The 18,065-nt window shown below is 45.9% G+C and overlaps 1 protein-coding gene across 9 annotated transcripts in view; it reads left to right on the top strand.

Annotated features, from left to right (window-relative positions):
- Nucleotides 1–18,065, top strand: part of RGS20 (regulator of G protein signaling 20) — a 43,047-nt gene that overhangs the window by 7,563 nt on the left and 17,419 nt on the right. For 2 of the 9 annotated variants that reach the window (XM_065833039.2, XM_071804103.1), the window contains exon 3: nucleotides 9,639–9,998. The exons of 3 other annotated variants lie outside the window; for them this stretch is intronic. In XM_065833039.2, the coding sequence (XP_065689111.2) occupies nucleotides 9,639–9,998 (360 nt within the window). Of the gene's footprint in view, nucleotides 1–9,638; nucleotides 9,999–10,791; nucleotides 11,278–18,065 lie in introns of those variants that run through there. 4 more of the 9 variants (XM_065833042.2, XM_065833041.2, XM_065833043.2 and 1 more) reach the window with 3 other exon arrangements.

The raw sequence follows: 18,065 nt of genomic DNA, 5'->3' as shown, positions 1-18,065 counted from the left end.
AAGTCATGCCTGGATTGCAGATATCAGCCAGTCCACTCCAATTAACAAATCTTTCCAGTGGCCAGGAGAATGCTGTGGGGTACAGTATCATCAAAGGTGGTTCTGAGTGGGAGCTTGAAAGTGTCATCTGTCGTCTGCTGCTAAGATAACCATCCCCAAGCCCTTCCTGGCACAAGTTTACATCACCTGCTCTTTGAAACCTCACTATCACAGACTCCAGAGTCTAGGCAACCTGCTCCAGTGCTTCACCATCCTACCATTAAAAACCTATATTTAACGCAAATATCCCTGCCTGCAACTGAAGTCCATTGCTCCCTGCTGTATATGTAGTGAGCATGAAAAGTAGTTTACTCTTTCCCCTTTCCTGTTTGCATACAATGCATGCTACCTGATATGCATTTCCCATGAGTGATGCAAAGAACACAAATCATGAACCACATACATGCTTTTTCACAGCAATTTCACAAAAACCAAACAAACAGAAACAAACAAAAAACCACCAAAGACTCTAGAGTAAAATAAATGTTTCTTTCAAGCCATTTAGAGTTTATGCAGTCCTACATTTTGCTGGCCCCTTCTGTGCAATAACACGACAGCTCTTTACTCCTGTTTATTTGCATCTCTTTATAATCCAGTCAAAAGAAAGGTACAAAAGGAGATCAGGATATCCTACCACAAATACCTTCATTTCAAAGCCCAGCTCCAGGTTGCTAGGTGGCAACTAGGCACATCCTCCTGAGAGTAGGTCAAAGTCAAAGCCCATCAAGCTAAGAAATGCAAGGGAGAGACCTTCACTCTTCTCATAGAGGCCACATGGGGAATGAGCTGGTTCTGTTCAGCCTGGAGAAGAGAAGGCTGACAGGGGGTCTTATCAATGCTTATAAATATCTCAAGGGTGGATGTCAAAGGGGAACCAGACTCTTTTCAGTGATGCCCAACAATACGATGAGGCGCGACGGGCACAGACTGAAACATAGGAGGTTCCATCTGTATAGAAGAAGAACCTTCTTTACTTTGAGGGTGCCACAGCCCTGGAACAGGCTGCCCAGAGAGGTTGTGGAGTCTCCTTCTCTGGAGATATTCAAAACCTGCCTGGACACATTCCTGTGCAATCTGCTCTGGTGAACCTGCTTTAGCAGGTGGGTTGGAATGGATGATCTCCAGAGGTTCCTTCCAACCCCAACCATTCTGTGATTTTGCGAAAGCACCTTTCTTATGTACAATATAACTGTATGTCTCATCACAAGCATTAAAACTTAACACTGAAGCAAGCAGAATGTTTTTCCATCAGCCACATCCAAAAGGTGTGCTGAAGGGTAACACCTGAGAAACAGCAGTGATCAGTGAGCAGGTGAACTAGTGCAGCCTGGCTCACCCTGTGTCTGTGACAGCTTATTGGCCAATTTTGATGTCTGACAAGGCTTGCCTTTTCCCACAGCCCATTCCTGTGCTGAGCGCTGACTCCAAAGAAACTTTCAGGAACTTAGGTGCTGAGATCTTGAACTTATCAGATCTTCGGTCTTCTACCAGATGTGGCTGAAAACAGCTCAGGAGGCTAATTGTCCTCAATATTATACTTTTAATGTTATTCTCAAAGTAAAGCTAATCTTAAATACTGTATCAACAGTTAGAGGTAAGAACAGGCTGCAACAAATCAGGAGCTGCCAAGTCACACCATCCAAGCAGCGGCTGATGATCTTACGAAATATCACATCAGTTTTCCTGGTTCAATGTTGCAAGTGCTTGATTACTCTCACAAGGATTAAAATTATTCTTAGGAGTTCAGAGATGTCAGGTGTAGGCTGAGGAGTTCAGATAGAAAAAGAGGAAGGGCTCAACTTTGGCTTGTTATTTGTTCAGGGTCATTTGTGAACACAGTCTAATTTCAGGAAGTAGCTGTGATTTTTCCTGTAACATCTTGTGTGATTTACTTTAGGACTCAATGAAGAAGAAACCAGTTCTTACTGTTCTGTCAACTTCACTGTTTCCTTTGAGGGTAATCAAGTTAAGAGCAAAAATAGTGGATCATACTTAGACCAAGATAGATAGGATGAAGTATTTATTCTTGAACTGCATAATAATTGCACTTATTATGAGACGTAGAAGGATTGTAGTATTTTAAACTATTATTTTTCTTGCATTGCAGTGCTTGATTTTGGAAAATCCATGGTCTTCTCTTTTTATTACCAAACTGATTTGTTTAAACACAAACATTCTTCTAGGAGGGATGTCTTTGGGGAAAGGAATCTCCTTTTCGGGATTCCTTGCCCATCCTGGAGTTTAGTATCCCAAACAAACTTTGCACCCTTTGTGGATTGAGGTGCTGGGAACTTGCGCTCAAATTTGCAGAGGTGCTCAGACTATGCAGGGGAAGTGGCTGAGTTGCTCCTCTCTGTGACTTTGTCCTGTTTTTTCCCTTCCCAGTTCTTGTTCCTTTTACTGACCCATATTACCCAGAATTCTGCGTGTCAGTAAATGTGACATCTATAACATCTATATATAATACAAGCTCTAAAGAAGAGGGTTAGAAGGTGTTTCTTGATTTGCATCCAGATCTTCTGGACGACTTGGCATGAAATAGCTGGATAGTTCTCCAATCAGAAAACTGATGAAGTGAGTCACTGCCTTAAATGCCAGGGACATTTCTTCAAACTAGCATTTCTTTATGTTCACTAAAATTTTTCATTCTGAAAGATGGTTACTATTTTTATGAGAGACTAGCCTTCCTCACTGCACTGTGTTTATTCTTGCAGACCCTGTACAGATCAATGCATGCTCTTCATTTAAGTACAAAAATAGCATCTGCTTGAATGATTTACCTGATCAACAGCAGCATGCTCAGACTATAAAATTGTTTCAGACTCATAAAAAAGCTGTGCTTTCTTGACTATCATACTGGGTTGTGAGCAGACACGCTTTAAACAGAAAGAAACGCCAAACTCTACTGGTTTCGTACTAGCCTTTCCAAATCATCGGGAGAAATAAGTTTAAGGTGTTACAGATCAGAGAAGAAAGTATAGGCCAGTGCAGGCAGGACACTTCCAGTCTCACTTTGTCTTTTCAGTGTTCAGTTAGGAAGTAGGTTTGAAGTGAGGCTGGAAGGGCCGTTTCGCCCACCCAGGTGTAGAACAAGGTCTTTCAAAACATAGTGTAATGGAGAGAAACTACCACAAGAACAGTCTGTTACTGAATTGTTTTGAACAATGATGCCTAAAGGCGGGGTATAAAAATAGGTTTGTCCAAATTTCTACCCATCTGGACTGCTGTTCTCCCTTCTCATGACACTTCTAGAATCTGCAGCAAAGTGCAGTGTATTTCCGGTTGTAGGGAAACATGACAGACAGCCCCAGAGTGGCCAGAAGAAAAGGTTCAGCCTGCAGAAAAGTGTGTCAGTCACTCTGAGCATCAAACAGGAGAAACGTGGTTTCACAGGAACATATCAAGAGCCTTCCCCAACAGCTCAGTAGCTCTGAGCTTTTTGTTTTTCCCCTTTTTTTTATTTTCTTTTTACTTTAGTTCCTCTGTATCTATAACCTGTAACTTGGTATCTGGTGCCAAGAGAGACCTGGGAACTGATACCATTTGTAAGCCTCCTCCTAAGCCTAAAGCAAGCATGACATTTAGCTAGTAATTTGTGCTGTCTGCAACCACAGTCTCTCTAATTCAGGCAAGCACTCTTATATGGGTAAGACCGCATAAGGCATCTCTGACAGAAAGATTAGTAAGAGATTCTGCAAAGAAGCCCCAGGCCTTTCTGCTCACTTCCACAAGAGCATCCACATAACAGGGATAACCTGACCTCTCTAAATCAGTACTTGTTCAGTACCATTGACCACTTAGTACATGGCAGGAGATATCACCTAAAGTTTTCCCATTTCCTAATTATGTGCATACCTTCTTCTCACCATCATTCTTATCGGATCAGCTCCTCTTCTTCCTATCATCATTCAAAGCTCTTTTTAAGATGCTGGGGAAATACTACTGGTCACCATCTCAAACTAGTCTGAAATAAGACAAATACATGTTTTATTCTTCATGGCCCAGAACACTCTCATTTCTAATATTGTTCAGCAGTACCTCATTGCCTGCTCTTTATTCTTTTGTTCATCTTTTTCAGAGGAATTATAGTTTATTTTAGCTCTGATCTCTTTTTGTGTTCCCCTACACATTCTGTGAGTGAGTTGTATTTTCTCCCATCACCCTTTTAACATGGTAACATAATTCCCTCCATTCCTCTAGATTTTGTAATGTCCAAAATCTGATCAAAAGTCAGGGGCAGAAGTTACAGTGGCTTCCTCAGGAATCTTGTCAAGCTGGAATATTACTGTGCAGCCACATTGTGCATCCAGTCTTTCAGACTCACTTTAAACTGCTCTGAAAAGTCGAGCTGTTCGGGAACATTGGTTCCAAATTGCCCTATTAATCTTCCTTTCTGAATCAAGTCTGGAATATAACTACAAACTACTTTCTAGACCTAAAAATTGCATACGTGTCACTTTTAGACTCTAATTTAACTATATTTATTACTTACCAAACACCTGTGTGGTAAGGATCCTGTGTGATAATTAGGTTATGTGTGACCCAGAATGGCAGGAATATTTCTGCAGAAATGGGTAGCTACCTCTTGGGTGACATCGATACTGTGAAGATTTTTTTTCCCCTTTGCTAATCATGAAAAGAGGAAAATGTTTGTCTCTCCAGTTTTAATGCATTTAATTTCCATTATGAGCAGAGAAGAGGACCCCTCATAGCACAAGGAGGCATAATGCTTTGGCACTAGTCTCTGGCTGTTGAAGTTCCCCAATCAATTTGTAGATGCACAGTGACACCTTCTGGAAGCTTGTAATGAGAGTGCCTGAGCAGCTTCCTTCCATCATCTAGAAACTCACAATTCTTATATATAGAAGCTGATCTTTTTCTGCTCAACATTTTGCACAGACCTTTGGTTCTCTGATGTCAAAACTCTAACTGGACGTTGCAATGATGGGAGATTTTTTTTTTTAAATCAACTGAAACTTGTAGGGCTTTTTTAATGATTCCAAATAATTCAAAACTTTATGTGCAACAAAAAAAAAAAAAAAAGGATAGAATTAGACATGGGTGTTAACTTCATGATTTTAAAAAGTGTTGTTGGCATTACGTTTTTAACTATTCATTGACATACATAAGGTGAGACGGTCAGACAGAATATAGTGAGGAGTCAGTTTGCCAAACATGGTAAGCAAAATGAATGACATAGTTTCTTAATGCAGTTGTACTTCAGCAAAGAATTCATTTTTTGTATGTGTCATGTTGCAATTTCTAATTAAAACTTCCTTGCCCAAGCTGCCAGCTTCCTGGGTAGTCTGTCAATCTGCCAGAAGCTCTGAGTCACTAAGGATTTTAAGCACAGGAGTTGTGCCACAGGATGCTGTCCCAGGGCTCATCCTGTGGTGCCTGTGTGCAGCTGCTGGACTAGGGCCATCATGGGAGGCAGAGCTGACTGTGGTGCTCTACAACTGTCACTCAGTCCTGTTACTGGAAAACACCTCCTTATTTCTAATATTTAGTTCTAGCTCAAAGATTATTTCTCTTTAAGCTTCCTCTTCCTTAGAAGTAACAAAGATGTGATATGTGGGAGTGGAAAAGAAACAAGCTTGTAAGTGGAGACAGCACAGGTTCATTCTCAGATTCCCAAGACCTCAGAGTAGAGGCTGACTGGTATAAATACTGAGGCAGAGAGTTTTAGCAGAACATACATCTGAGATTGCCCAACCCTGAGAAAGTATGTCACCGTAGAAAATAACCTCATGGTGCTAAAATAATTAGCAAAGTACTAAGCAGAGCCATCAATAGCAAACCATTCTGGCTGCACTGAGATCTAAGCCAAGTCTAACCATTATGATAACTCTTCAAGCATTTGTCCAAACATAATGCAATGAACAGTTTTAGCATACGACCTTAAGGAAAGTTAATCCTCCAGCAGATGACTAAGAGAAACCCTAATTAGTAACACATAGAGCATAGGGTTTTGACAATGTGAATACCATGTCATTGGTAGGAACCTCTCAGTGCAACTTACAAAAAAATAAGTTATACTGGAGAATTAACACATTGCTATTATTTTTTATTATAAATCAAAATCTAACAGGCATCCCCATATGTGGGATATGTTAATGCTCTGTGGACTACTTGATGCAGTTCTGTGGTTAGTTTTACATGTTTGAAGGCTCTGGCTTATTCCACCTCCCATCAGCCTTTAACTTACATCTTCTCTTTGAAATCTATTACTAATAGATCCATTAAGAAAAGTTACTTACACCTGTAAGTAACTGATGTTGAAAGAATACAAATATTTAAAAGTTCAAGAAAGCTGTTTCCCATAATATCATTTGCATTGTGTTCACTTCAAAATATGGTTACTTAAAATGAATCTTTAAAAAATATTATTTTGTTTGCATTTCAAGTTTTTAATTAAGGAGTGAGTTAAAGCAAATATTATAATCCTGCTGATTTATAAAGAAAACTGAAGTTCAACTAAAGTCCCTGGAAACTCATTTTACTTCTGAAAATACCTCCTCTCCCAGAAAAGTGTATCGGTCTTCAAAGTGATTTGCGACAAGTGCACTTTCAATGAAAATAGTCTAAAATGGCTTCTTACTTCCTGTTTGAATTGCTCCCTAATTCACTATGAATCAGCTCCATTCAATGGTCTAGAAGCTCTCTATTTAACAATTGAAGTGAGCGGGAAACACTAAAATAGAGCAATATCCATAAGCCGTCATATAAATGTGCATGACCTGTCCTTGGGCAATGAGCAGCAGTTCAGATGTGAGGCCCAGCAACCTCTGCTCACACCTCAAAGTAAAATGGGCCCCAGAAGAACTACTATGTGCATTATGTCACCCATCTAAGTGTGACTGCAAGAATGTTGGAATACGCTGTGATTAAAATATGGATACATATTCCATATTGCTTTTCATATAAGCTGTTCTTAACGTATTCTGGTAGGAAGTTAAAAAAAAAAATAAAAAGCTGCCATACCAGTTTTCAGTAATAACAGCAACAATAATAGGCTTCTTCCTTTCCACAAAGGCAAAATTAGGAGAACATATTAACAGGACAAGTCTGCAGAAAGAGAGAGGCTGGAATCTAAGGAACATTTAAAGGGACAAGATTAAATAGCAAGAGCACCGTCAGACAAAGCCATTCCTTTCAGATGTAGAACAGAAGAAAACTTCTACATGCTGGATGGACTTCTCTCCTAAATGTCTATCAGTAACCTATGTAGACTTAATGCAAAATGTTCAGGAAAGTCTAGTAAAGAGATTTTTTTGTAATGCTTTATATACCAGTAGCTAATATCAATGTTGAAATTAGGTTCTGATTTAGTATTTGCCTTGTATGTTATAGAGGTGCCACTATATGGGACAATGTTATTAAATACACAGTTCACGTGTAAACACTCCATTTTCTGTGGCATATTTTTTGCAACAGAACCAAGACCCAGGCCAAATACTCCCATGCCTAACTAGATTGTCAAGATGTGCACATCTTGCTTCCTCTCTGTCCTGGTGAAGTTGAATTAACCTGTACAAAGTGCAGCAGTGGCGGGGACTAAGAGTACAATCACAGACAGGCACATGTAGAGCAAGCTTCTCTGATGACTGAGGGAATTTTCTTTCACACATGATAAATGCATGTTCAGATTCCTTTTAGGTAGAGGAAGGGGTTCAATCTGTGTCTCTCAGCGCTTAAAGTCCCTCAACTTTAAACCCCATTTTAACAAAGCCCAAGCACTTGTTTATGCCATTCTGTATTATGCAGCTGGACATCAGTCTGCTTCCATTAGTCAGGCAGAAAGGAGAAGATGCCTGTTTTACCAGTTCTGGGAGGACTTCAGGCCTCCAAGCTGCTCAGCAGTTTCAGGATTTAGGTGGTTGTGTACATATGCAACAACGCAGATATATCTGCCTAGAGAACTAGAGAGAGTTGTCTACAAACACCAAGCACTGGAAGATGCTCAGCTTAGGTGAGTGTTTATGTAACACCATTTGTGCTGGGGAGCATGAGTACCATCTTTTTATACAATACTATGCACTATCACTATTCATTTGGAAATCTTTGGAAAGTCACCTGGGGCCCTAGTCTAGAGAGGGCTCAGGGGAACCACATTCGCTTACTGGTCTGAGAAATGTCTCTCCTTCCCAGAAGAGTGACTAGGACCTGAATTCAAAGCTCAGAGGTGTTAACAGGTGTTTGGATCTTGGTCTCAGGACACATGAAGAACCACCTTGGTACACTTACTGAGTCTTTCTTCCCTTTTCTCTGCTAAAGAGTGAGGCATATAATTTCATCCTAATTGTCAAGCCTTCATAGGTCTTGTTTGGGCGTAGACAACTGTAATTCAGCACAGAAGTGTATTTCACATCCCAGCCGTGTGCTTTGTACCATGACCAAAAGGGTGGAGATTTGCAGAAGTACTCCTTACCACTGGGCAGGAGAAATACTAAGGGGGTGTAGGGGTGGAGGGAAATCGACCTTTCTGTTTTTATGGTCTCCTGGGGACCTTGTCCACCTTCCATCCTGGTTCACTTCTCCTAACAGACCTAGGGGGAACTCTCTGCTGCTAAGCAACAGCAAGCTCTCCTTATGTGCAGGAACGGTAGCTTTTCCTGAAGGACTCAGCTCTACTGAGCACCTTCCCCTGGCACCAATGGCATCACAGCCATGTCCTCCCATTGCTTTACCACCGGCTTTGGCCTTCAAGGGTAGCACCATCACCGTGGGAAGGGTTTTCTTCACACTGTGCAGACTTCAGTTCCTCTCTGTCTTTTTGATATCAAGAGATGGGTTGTAGGCCAGAAATTAGGAAGACGTTTTGAAAAGGGCTGGGCCTTAATGCAACAAACAAGCCCTGAAGAGGAACAAGAAGAAATCACTGCTGGAGGAAAAGACCACAGAGCCCGAGTGGCAATGATTTCTGCCTTTTCCTGTCCCGGGCTCCCACTCCGGTAGGGTGGCTAGGAAAGGGCAGATGATGCTTCTCTGTCACTTGCAGAACAGAGCGGGGTCGCTGAGCCGCCCGCCCACCCCCGAACCGCCGGAGTGGCTGGAGGCGGTGGGGCAGCTTCAGGACCCTGGACAGGGCCGAGCGGCCGGGAAGGGTGCAGCGGGGCTCCGCTCTGCTTCGCGGGGCCCGCCCCCCGCCACCGCTCCTCCCGCGGGCTGCGTTCGGCTCTTGGGATGGAGATTTTTGGGGGTACGGGGTGAGCTTTGCGTGCAGATTGTAAATGGCCAGCCTCGTCCCCGTGCTTCTCTGGCACTTTGTCCAACTCTGAACCGCACGGGGCACTGGCTTGGTATGAAAAGTCTCCTCTATCCTGCGCCTGAAAAGCCAGTTTAGAAAAGTTAAAAACACAGAGCGTGCCTTCGCGGGCGTGACGGAGCAACCCTGAGCACACGGGGAGCGACCGGTGGGGGTGCAAGTCTGCCACCCACCCTGGATTAGCACAGTGGTGGAGGGGCTCCGCTCGGGGCTGGGCTGGGCAGGGCGCCCCGCCCGCCTGCCCCCGGTAATGCTTATTTTGTCTTTCTTTTTTCTCTCTCTCTCTCCCCGCCCAATCTCCCTGCTCCCACACCTCCTCTGCACGCCGCAGCCTCCGCGGCCTGCCGGGCCCCTCGCTCCGCTTTCAGCTCTGCTTTCCAGCCCCTTCCTGCGGCCGCAGCTCCCTGCCCGCCGGCCCTGCCCGCGCTTCGTGTCGGCGACCCGTCGAGACACCCCGGGGCCCCGTTTTGACCCCGTGGGTTTGGCGGCGCTGCTGGCCGGGAGCGGGGCGGCCGCCCGCTGCCCGCTCGCCGCCCTGCTGCGGGGCCGCTGGTCTGAGCCGCCGCCGGCCCCCGCCCCGGCCCCAGCGCCTCCACCGCCCAGCCTCCTCCCCGCGGAGCGCCGGAGATGCCCGGCGTGCCACGGAGCCACGCCGCCGCAGCCCCGCGCTGCCCCCGAGCCACCCGGCGCTGTGAGTACCGCTCGTGGGGCCGCGACCGACCCTTCCTCCTCCCTGCCCACGTCTCCCCAGCCGGTACCGGCGTGGGAGTTTCGGACGCTGCGTGAACCCCCCACGGCTGAGAGCCCCGGCGTCCCCAGGCAAAGCCCGCCACTGCCCTTCTGCCATCCCCGGCGCTCCCCGGGTCTGTTGGCTCCGGCAAGGCAGCTCCTGTGGCCGCCGTGCTCCGCACCCAGTGCGCAGGCGGGAGGGGAGCAGCCCCGACGGCAGAGCTTCCCCCCAGGTCTCCCGGTAACCGGGAGCTCAGCTCCTGAGTCAGGGACGCGCAGAGCGTTCGTGCATCAGTCTCGTATTCAGGGGAAGACCATTTCGCTGTGCCCGGGGACCGCGGTGACACAAGCCAACCGCAGCCGTTAACCCGTTAACCCTTGCCCCGCCGACGAGCGCGCTGCGCCTTCCCGGCAGACGGCGTTTGGGACTGCCCGGGGGGCGCGGTGATGGGACGGTAGCGGTGAGATAGTCCCCAAAACGAAGCGGTGGTGGTAAGGGTGCTGCTGAGAGAGCCGCCCCAGGAGAGCGGGCTGAGCGCCGAGCCCGGCGGCTCCTGGCCAGCCGCCGCAGCCGGCTAACATCGTGCCACGCCGAAACCGGAGAACTAGACCGAGAGAGCCCGGCGGCGGTGAGCTATGCACCTCTGGAAGGCGGGAGGCGGCTGGGGGGCGGGAAGGAAGATGCATCCCTGCAGATACTTAAAATGCAAGCGTGCTCCAATCCCGGCTATGATAAGCATGGTTCTCATTTAAGGCACCAGTACGGAGCCCCGCGGCGGCATCGCCGCCTCTTCAAGCCCTTCCCACTCCTTTCCCTGAGCGCACACACACTCTCTCACGCCGGTTTCCCTGGCATTTCTCCCCTCGGCGGCGGCCCCATGGCTCCCCCCGCGCCCTCCCCAGCCCGCCGCCGCGGTGCAGGCGCCCCGGCTGCTGCTCCCGTTGCAAACCTCCCCTGAGCCGCAGCGGCCCCCGGTGCTCCCTCCGCCGGGGGCAGCCCCACGGCAGCCCACCCCGTCGTGCCGGAGCCGGGGCGGGAAGCGACGGCTGCCGGCTGGACCTTCCCGGCTCCGGCCACGGCGAGCGAAACCCACCCGCATCCGCGGCCGGCACAGTGAGACGAGCCCGCCAGAGACGGGCGCATGCGCGGGGCTGGCGAGCCGCCGACCCCGGGCGCCCAGCCCGCCGTTACCGGAGGGGAAGCGGGTGAGGACTACCGGCGAGGCCCCGCCGCTGACACCGTAAGTACCGCTCGGTCCCGCCCGAAGGCTGCCCGGCCCCGCGCCCCGGGCAGGCGCGGACCCGTCGCCGGCCGCCGCGACCACCGCGCCGCAGCCGCTGGCGCCCCGGGCTTTGAGGGACGGGACGGGGCGGGCGGTGCTGCCAGAGGCGTCCCCCGCGGTCGGGGCGGGCGAGGCGCCGCGCCCGCCCTCCCCGGGAGGAACTGGAGGGACCCGGCGCAAAAAACGCTTCCCAACATCTCCCGGAAGGTCGGCAGCCGGGAGCGCCCGGCGCTGAGGCTCGCGGCGCCCCGTCCCTCCCCACGGGCTCCCACCGAGTCTCCATCGCAGGGCCCGGGTAGTACCGGGATGCCTCCGGGTACGGGGACAACGACCCCTCCCCGCAGGCTCAGCCCCGCCGCTGTCGCCGCTCCCCGGAGTGGGATTGCGCCCCACTCCGCGCCCCCTCCCTCACCCCAGCGCAGGTAACAGCTCGGCTTGGCTCCCACCACCCTCCCAGGGGCCCTTCCTCCTCTTTTCACGAGTGGGGTTGAAGCTAAGGCAGCATCCGTCACCGCCCTGCCCCTCCGTGAAGGGCGTCGCGCGGCACGTACGTTCCCGGGGCCCTCGGTTCCCCTGCAAAGTTAGAAAGAGGAGTAGCAACAAGCGTGTCCTTCCCTATAGGCTCAGCCACATCACGCATCTTTGGGTGAGAGAGCGAGCTTTTTCTGAGCTCTGTCATTAGTTAACGTCAGTAGGTAAGAAAAAGCAGGTAATGAAAATTGGACACAACTGCAAAAAGTGAAATAAGATTATCCTTGTACATGCCAGTAAGAATTATAGTAATTTAATACCAATACAATTTACTTGATGCAACCGTTCCATTATTTCATTTTTGCTGTTGAAAAATGCAAGATCAGAACTTTTTGTACTGTGCCATTGGTATGACGTCATGGTGAGGAGGCTCCTTGTACCTCGATGCCCATTGCACAAACAGAACATCACCGTCAGATCCGTCAGGCAGAGCTATGTATTGTGGTGCCAGTTAATGTTGTTGCTATGCTGCAGGACCAAAACTGAGTAACCCCTAGCTCAGCTCAACAAAGCACTGAAATCGCTATCAGCTAAAAGAGTCCTAGTTGTGGTCAGGTTAAAACTAGGAGCATCATGTTAAAATTAGAAGCATCTTTCTAAACTAAGAGCACGTTCAAGCCAACTGAATGCAAAACTAGCACTATAAAATGCTCTAAGATGAGAGAACAGTTACTTTATTTCCCCTTTAATTCCTTATCTGCACACAGACCCCCCCTCAAATACTTATTTTGATGTCTTTACTCTGGGTCCCAAATCGTTAATGACAGAAGCATCGCCTCAGCTGTTACACACTTCTTCATCCCTCAGAAAGAATAGCACACATTTTTCAGAGTGAGTAGTGATTTTTGAGGGCTCAGCTTAAAGTACCAGGAAGGAGTTGTCAACGTGTAAGGTTTCTGTGTCTCTTGGAGCTCAGGTCTAAAGTTGGCGATCCTGAAGTGTAGGCAAATACCAGCACTCAGTCACCAACAAAAATTCATCCCTTCTTTTCTTCACTAAAAGTTACCCCAAGAAGGCAACAGGTCCTGGAAATACTGCACAGATCTCCAAGCATTCAGGAGCAATAGTATTCTTAGCATGAAATTCACGACTTTGTTTATAGGCATTTCAAAATTTGTTATAGCCAGGTGAAGCAAAGAAGTCCAGAGAGTGTCATGACCAAAATGACGGCATGTTAAATCAAATTCTGACCTTACTTCAGATTTAAATTGACTTTGCTAATACTTCTCCCTGCTGATGCTGCTCCATTTGGCGCTAGAGCCCAGCTCGCAAGGCGGAGGGGCAGCTGCCATGGCGCTTGCCCTGCCAGAGCAGCCAGATGCCGGCGTAGTACAATCCGAAGTGAATCGCAACAATCAGAATCAATAGGAAACGGTATGTGAATCACTATTTAATGCACTCCAGTGTGAGTCATCCCGATTCAAACCAGCTTTCAGACCAGTACAATGTCACTCAGCTCCTCGCACAGTTCAATATGAGTCAGATCCCAGCACCAAGTACAATATGAAATGAGTCACCGAGTAATACAGCGCCATGTGACTCCAGCACCCAGTGCGAATTGTCAGGGCTGCTGTGTGATATGAGTCACTTCATAGTACAGTAAAACGGGCTTTTTGGAGACCATTCATAATTAAGCACGATGCAACCAAGCACTGAGTAGGAAACGATGGGAGTGAGCAGAGCAATCTGCTATGCGCACTGGTTTCACTGTTTGAATAGTAAAGAGGTTTGTAAAATATTAGGCTGAATGATTTTTTTTTTTTTTTAAAGTGAGCTGCATACAAGTAACTAGAAGCAAATATGTCTGACATTAGAGCCAGCCAAAGCAGGGCTGAAGCAGCAGTAAAACTCCCAACATTGGAGAAACCTGACATTTATTTTTTAGTTTTGCTCCTGAGAGAGCTGCTCAGCCAGTGTGAGGTGACAGATCCACTGAGGCTGACTCCAGCTGCCACAGAAGACAAAGCAAGGGATGGCGACAGTCTGTGCTGTGCAGAGAAGGACTTGACGCTGATTTAACTTAATTGCAGTTTGCAATGACCCAGTTTGTGAAGGGACTCAGCATGGGATGAAGTTCTACCCATATTCTCATTCATACTGCTGCACTGTCATTACACTCACATAAAGAGCTGGACCAGACTGACAGGTTCCTTTTGTTGCTTATTCTATGCAACTGGTAAAAATTTCTCCTGTCTTTTCCACACTACAGGAAAAAATAATGACTAAGAGTGACCCTGCTAATTGCATGCTAGAGTAATATTTTCAGTGAAGTTTCTTGTGCTAAAATTCGAAGTAAAGCAATACTTCACAATACTACCAGAGGAGATTTAGTATACCCTCTAAAAAAAAATTACACAAAAATCACACTGAAACCCCAAGTAACTATGTTTCTTAACAAGAAAGTAAGATTTCACTCATACTTTAGTATAGAAAGCTTTTGCAGACAGCAAGTTGATCTGGTGGACAGATGTGTAGCACTGAAATAGCAAAGAAAAAGGAGCAGAAGACATATAAGCCCATGGCAGAAAAAGGCCTCAGTTCCAGGTGACATCATCAAGGCACCAATACCTGTTACTACATGAATGTGGCAGACTTTCAGTCATTCCTTTTGAAAGGTAAAACAATGCTTTAAGCTGGACTGGTGATCTCAGCACCTTTGGAAAAATGAATTACATAAAACAGGTAAAGGCACTCAATTTCTGGACATTCTACTTAAAAGCATCCCAGAATTGTTATTTAAACTCACAGAAGGATACTGCTTTTTCTTGCAATTTTATCCACTTAAGCCTTTGACAGACATGGGCACAGCAGTGCAATAAGAAGCTGCTTTATTCTGAGTGGCTGCCAGTCTCCCCTCTACTAACCTCTGTCTTGCATTCATAAACTCTCAACCATTTCAGGCACCCCACTACAAGACACCAAATCTCCAATAACAGAAAAACTCTGAAGAGCCCTTGCTCTTAATTCACTACGTGGGCAATCTGACAACTATGCCTAAAGTATGTACACGTGTGTGGGTGAGTTTATTAACATACATTATGATTTTTCTCTATCTAAAATAGCACAATGCTTGATGCAGAAATCCTGCATGCCAAATTTGTCAATGAAGAGGAAGAAGCACGAACATCAAGCTTTCTGCTCTTATTTCAGTTGACAATAAGCTGCCACAGGCTTAAGTGGAAGTAGGTTGCCGCCCCAAATATTTTTAAATTAATAAAATATAGATTCAGAGATTTACTTGGAGCTTGACCCCAGTTGCAAGCCTCTTATGACACAAGTAGACAAGGACAGAATCTCTTTTTTCCAGCTCACCGGTTACCATTACTGGGGGAGATCTGAAGGGAGAGCAGTGATTGGGAGAGTTATGTAACATCACCTAAAGCTCACGGAAACTAATTGGTGGTTTTCATTGTTTTAATGGAGTTTGGATCAGGCCCAAAGTATTTACTAAAAGATAACTGGACTATGCTGATCCATATGTGTGTCAGCTGGCGTTACAGCCCAGGGTTTCACACGCGCTGTGTTACTGTGAAAGCTCGTGCTGTGGCTGTGCAAGTCAGACCCAAGCATGAGTTAAGGCTTGCACACCTGCCTGATTGCAATGGGCACAAGGAGTGCACATTATGCCCTGTTTCCCTGAAAATAAGCCCTAGCATGATTTTTTTAGGATGGTAGAAATATAAGCCTTACTCCAAAAATAAGACCCAGTTACAGTTCGATTAAAAAGTCAATTTAAACAGTGTCCAGGCAGCTCTACATGTAAAAAGGTAAGCATTTTTTGGAGCAAAAATTGTATAAGACCCTGTCTTATTTTCGGAGAAACAGGGTGTTTAAGTAATAAAACCTTTGCACTTTTTTCCTGGATATTCTTGCGTTGGGCTTTTCTGTTCTGTTCAAATCTTATCTTTGCGGCTTAGATTTTAAATATTACTCCTTTTGGAAAGCTCTTTTCTTGGTAGCCCACCTTTCTACTGAGAGATTAGCAAATACTATAAATGTTACAACTAAGCCAAATATCATCTGAGGTGCTTTTAATTTCTTTCCTGACCTTCACACTCCTTTGCATTCATAAGGTTACATACAGAAATGCTTCATAATGTGAATGTCAGATAGGCATGCCTTGGGGTGGAAAAGGTATGACAGACATACTTACTCCAGTACTTCAGCATTATTCTAAAGGCATACAGTAGTTTTTCCACTATTGTCAAAAGTAGGTTTTCAGATGCTTGCTTAAATCCCTGGACTTTTTTTTTTTTTAATTCATTGTTACCATTCAGTAATATTAGTGTGTACTTTTTATATGAATCATAGATGCTGTCTAGCTGGATAAGCAAGAACATGTACCATTATTTTTCCTTTATTTTTGGTTCATTTCTTTTTAGAGACATTTTTATAACGGACTACATTTATTCTTTTCATTATATAGAGAAGGATCTCTCCCAGGGAGATCCAGAAACTCCACACCTGGGCATCTGCATAGATGCTACATTAGATTGACTTGAAATAGTGAATGAACCAGAGACAAGCCGATCAATTCAACTCCTACTCCCCTTTTTCAATTAAGTATTTGACTAATTGGTGTTCTCCAGGTGAGATTTGGTCAGTTCTATGGATTCCTTCAGGCAGGCTCCCCTGTGCCCAGACCAGTCCCTGTATGTTTCAATGTGCTGATTAACACCCCGAGTGGAGAATCTGTCCCTTCCAGAGGCTCCAAGGCTACAAAATGAATCCACCTCTATACAGACTGCAGGTAGTCACAGGAAGCTTGTAAGTAGCCAGTCACTTGTGAATAGTCAGAAGAACCTTCCTGCAGATGCAGGAATGATCATGTAGGACACTCTTTTGTACACAGGTTAGGTAATTAGGAGTTATTTTGTATGAAGCTCAAGACAATCACCAGGGATGGGTCACTCATGTGCTGTGGTGGTCCCAGGGAGCACAGACCAGCAGCATGCAAGAGCTGCACAGTAAAGCACAATTCAGGGAATCCCATCTGGTCCAGCCAACAGCACCACTACAAGGACCTTTGCAACAGAAATTCCTGTTGCCATGTGGACATTGACTGTCCTTTATGAGGATTTGACTCCCCATGGTGACATATTAGCAAAATCAGATCCCATTGACTCCCCAAGAACCAGCAGAATAGCACCTTTTAGTCCTCCCTGACCCATATGAACCAGAAAGTCTTTTTTTTTTTTTTTTTCCAATTAAATTATGGTTACCCAAGCCCTCACCAAGCAGAGGTAGGTGTCTTTGACAGTGCTGTAATTAGTTCAGGCAGCCAGACTGATATAATTTGACATACAGATACTTTTCATGTCGTATCCAGCAGCTGGCTAAAGCTGTACCCAGACTGGGGTTAAACAATGCTGGAGATGGTAGAGATTAAAGTCCTTTGCCTAAAGGTATCTCACCTCATTCCATCAGTAGTTTAAAAGTATTTTTGGATTCCTTACAAAACACATACAAGATAGCAGTCCATCTCCAGTTTGTTGTTTATTTTTCTTCTCCAACCCATGTTCAAACAAGGCATATATTTGTTCCAGATGGTGGGGACAGAAAAGGTGGACCCCAAATCTCAAATTGCAGAGAGCATCCAAGTACAGAGGGTTCTCACAGAAAACTGTTCTTTCTCATAACACCTTCTGGGAGGTCTGGAAATCTGAGAAGATAAAGGAAGCTCACTGCACAGGGAGTTCAGAGCAGTGAAATTTCATTTTTGGTATGAGGGAGATAACCTAGAGGAAGAGAAGCAATTTTTGATTGGCTTATTTTTCCTCAGTGAGCCAAATTTTAGGGTATAGATCTCTCTTATAGTACAGCAACCTAGTAAGGGAGCTCATGGCAACAGGGAATTGAACAAGAGACCACGGAGCACCTGAGGTTTTTGAAATCCAGGATAAACTTGTCACAAGCTAGGCTGATGAATCTCTCCATTGGTGCTCAGAGGTAAGTTCTCCTCCTAGACCTTCTCCTCTTACCTTGAAGAAGCAATATAACCTTGCCTGGATCTTAAAGAGGGAAAGCACTAGAGCTCAGTGTGACTACCCAAGTGACTTTAAAAACCCCAGACAAAACCAGAGCAGTAATTTCAGTTTGAACCTGTGAGATGTTGATCTTCCCGAACTTGCAAGGACCTCAATGAGAACAGGAGAACAGCATCTCAAAGGTCTGAATCTTTAACTATTTAACAAAATATATTTAAAAACCTAAAC

Source organism: Patagioenas fasciata, chromosome 2 (assembly GCF_037038585.1).
Source record: "Patagioenas fasciata isolate bPatFas1 chromosome 2, bPatFas1.hap1, whole genome shotgun sequence".
NCBI classification, from domain to species: Eukaryota; Metazoa; Chordata; class Aves; order Columbiformes; family Columbidae; genus Patagioenas; species Patagioenas fasciata.
This window is presented reverse-complemented; position numbering and strand designations above follow the sequence as displayed.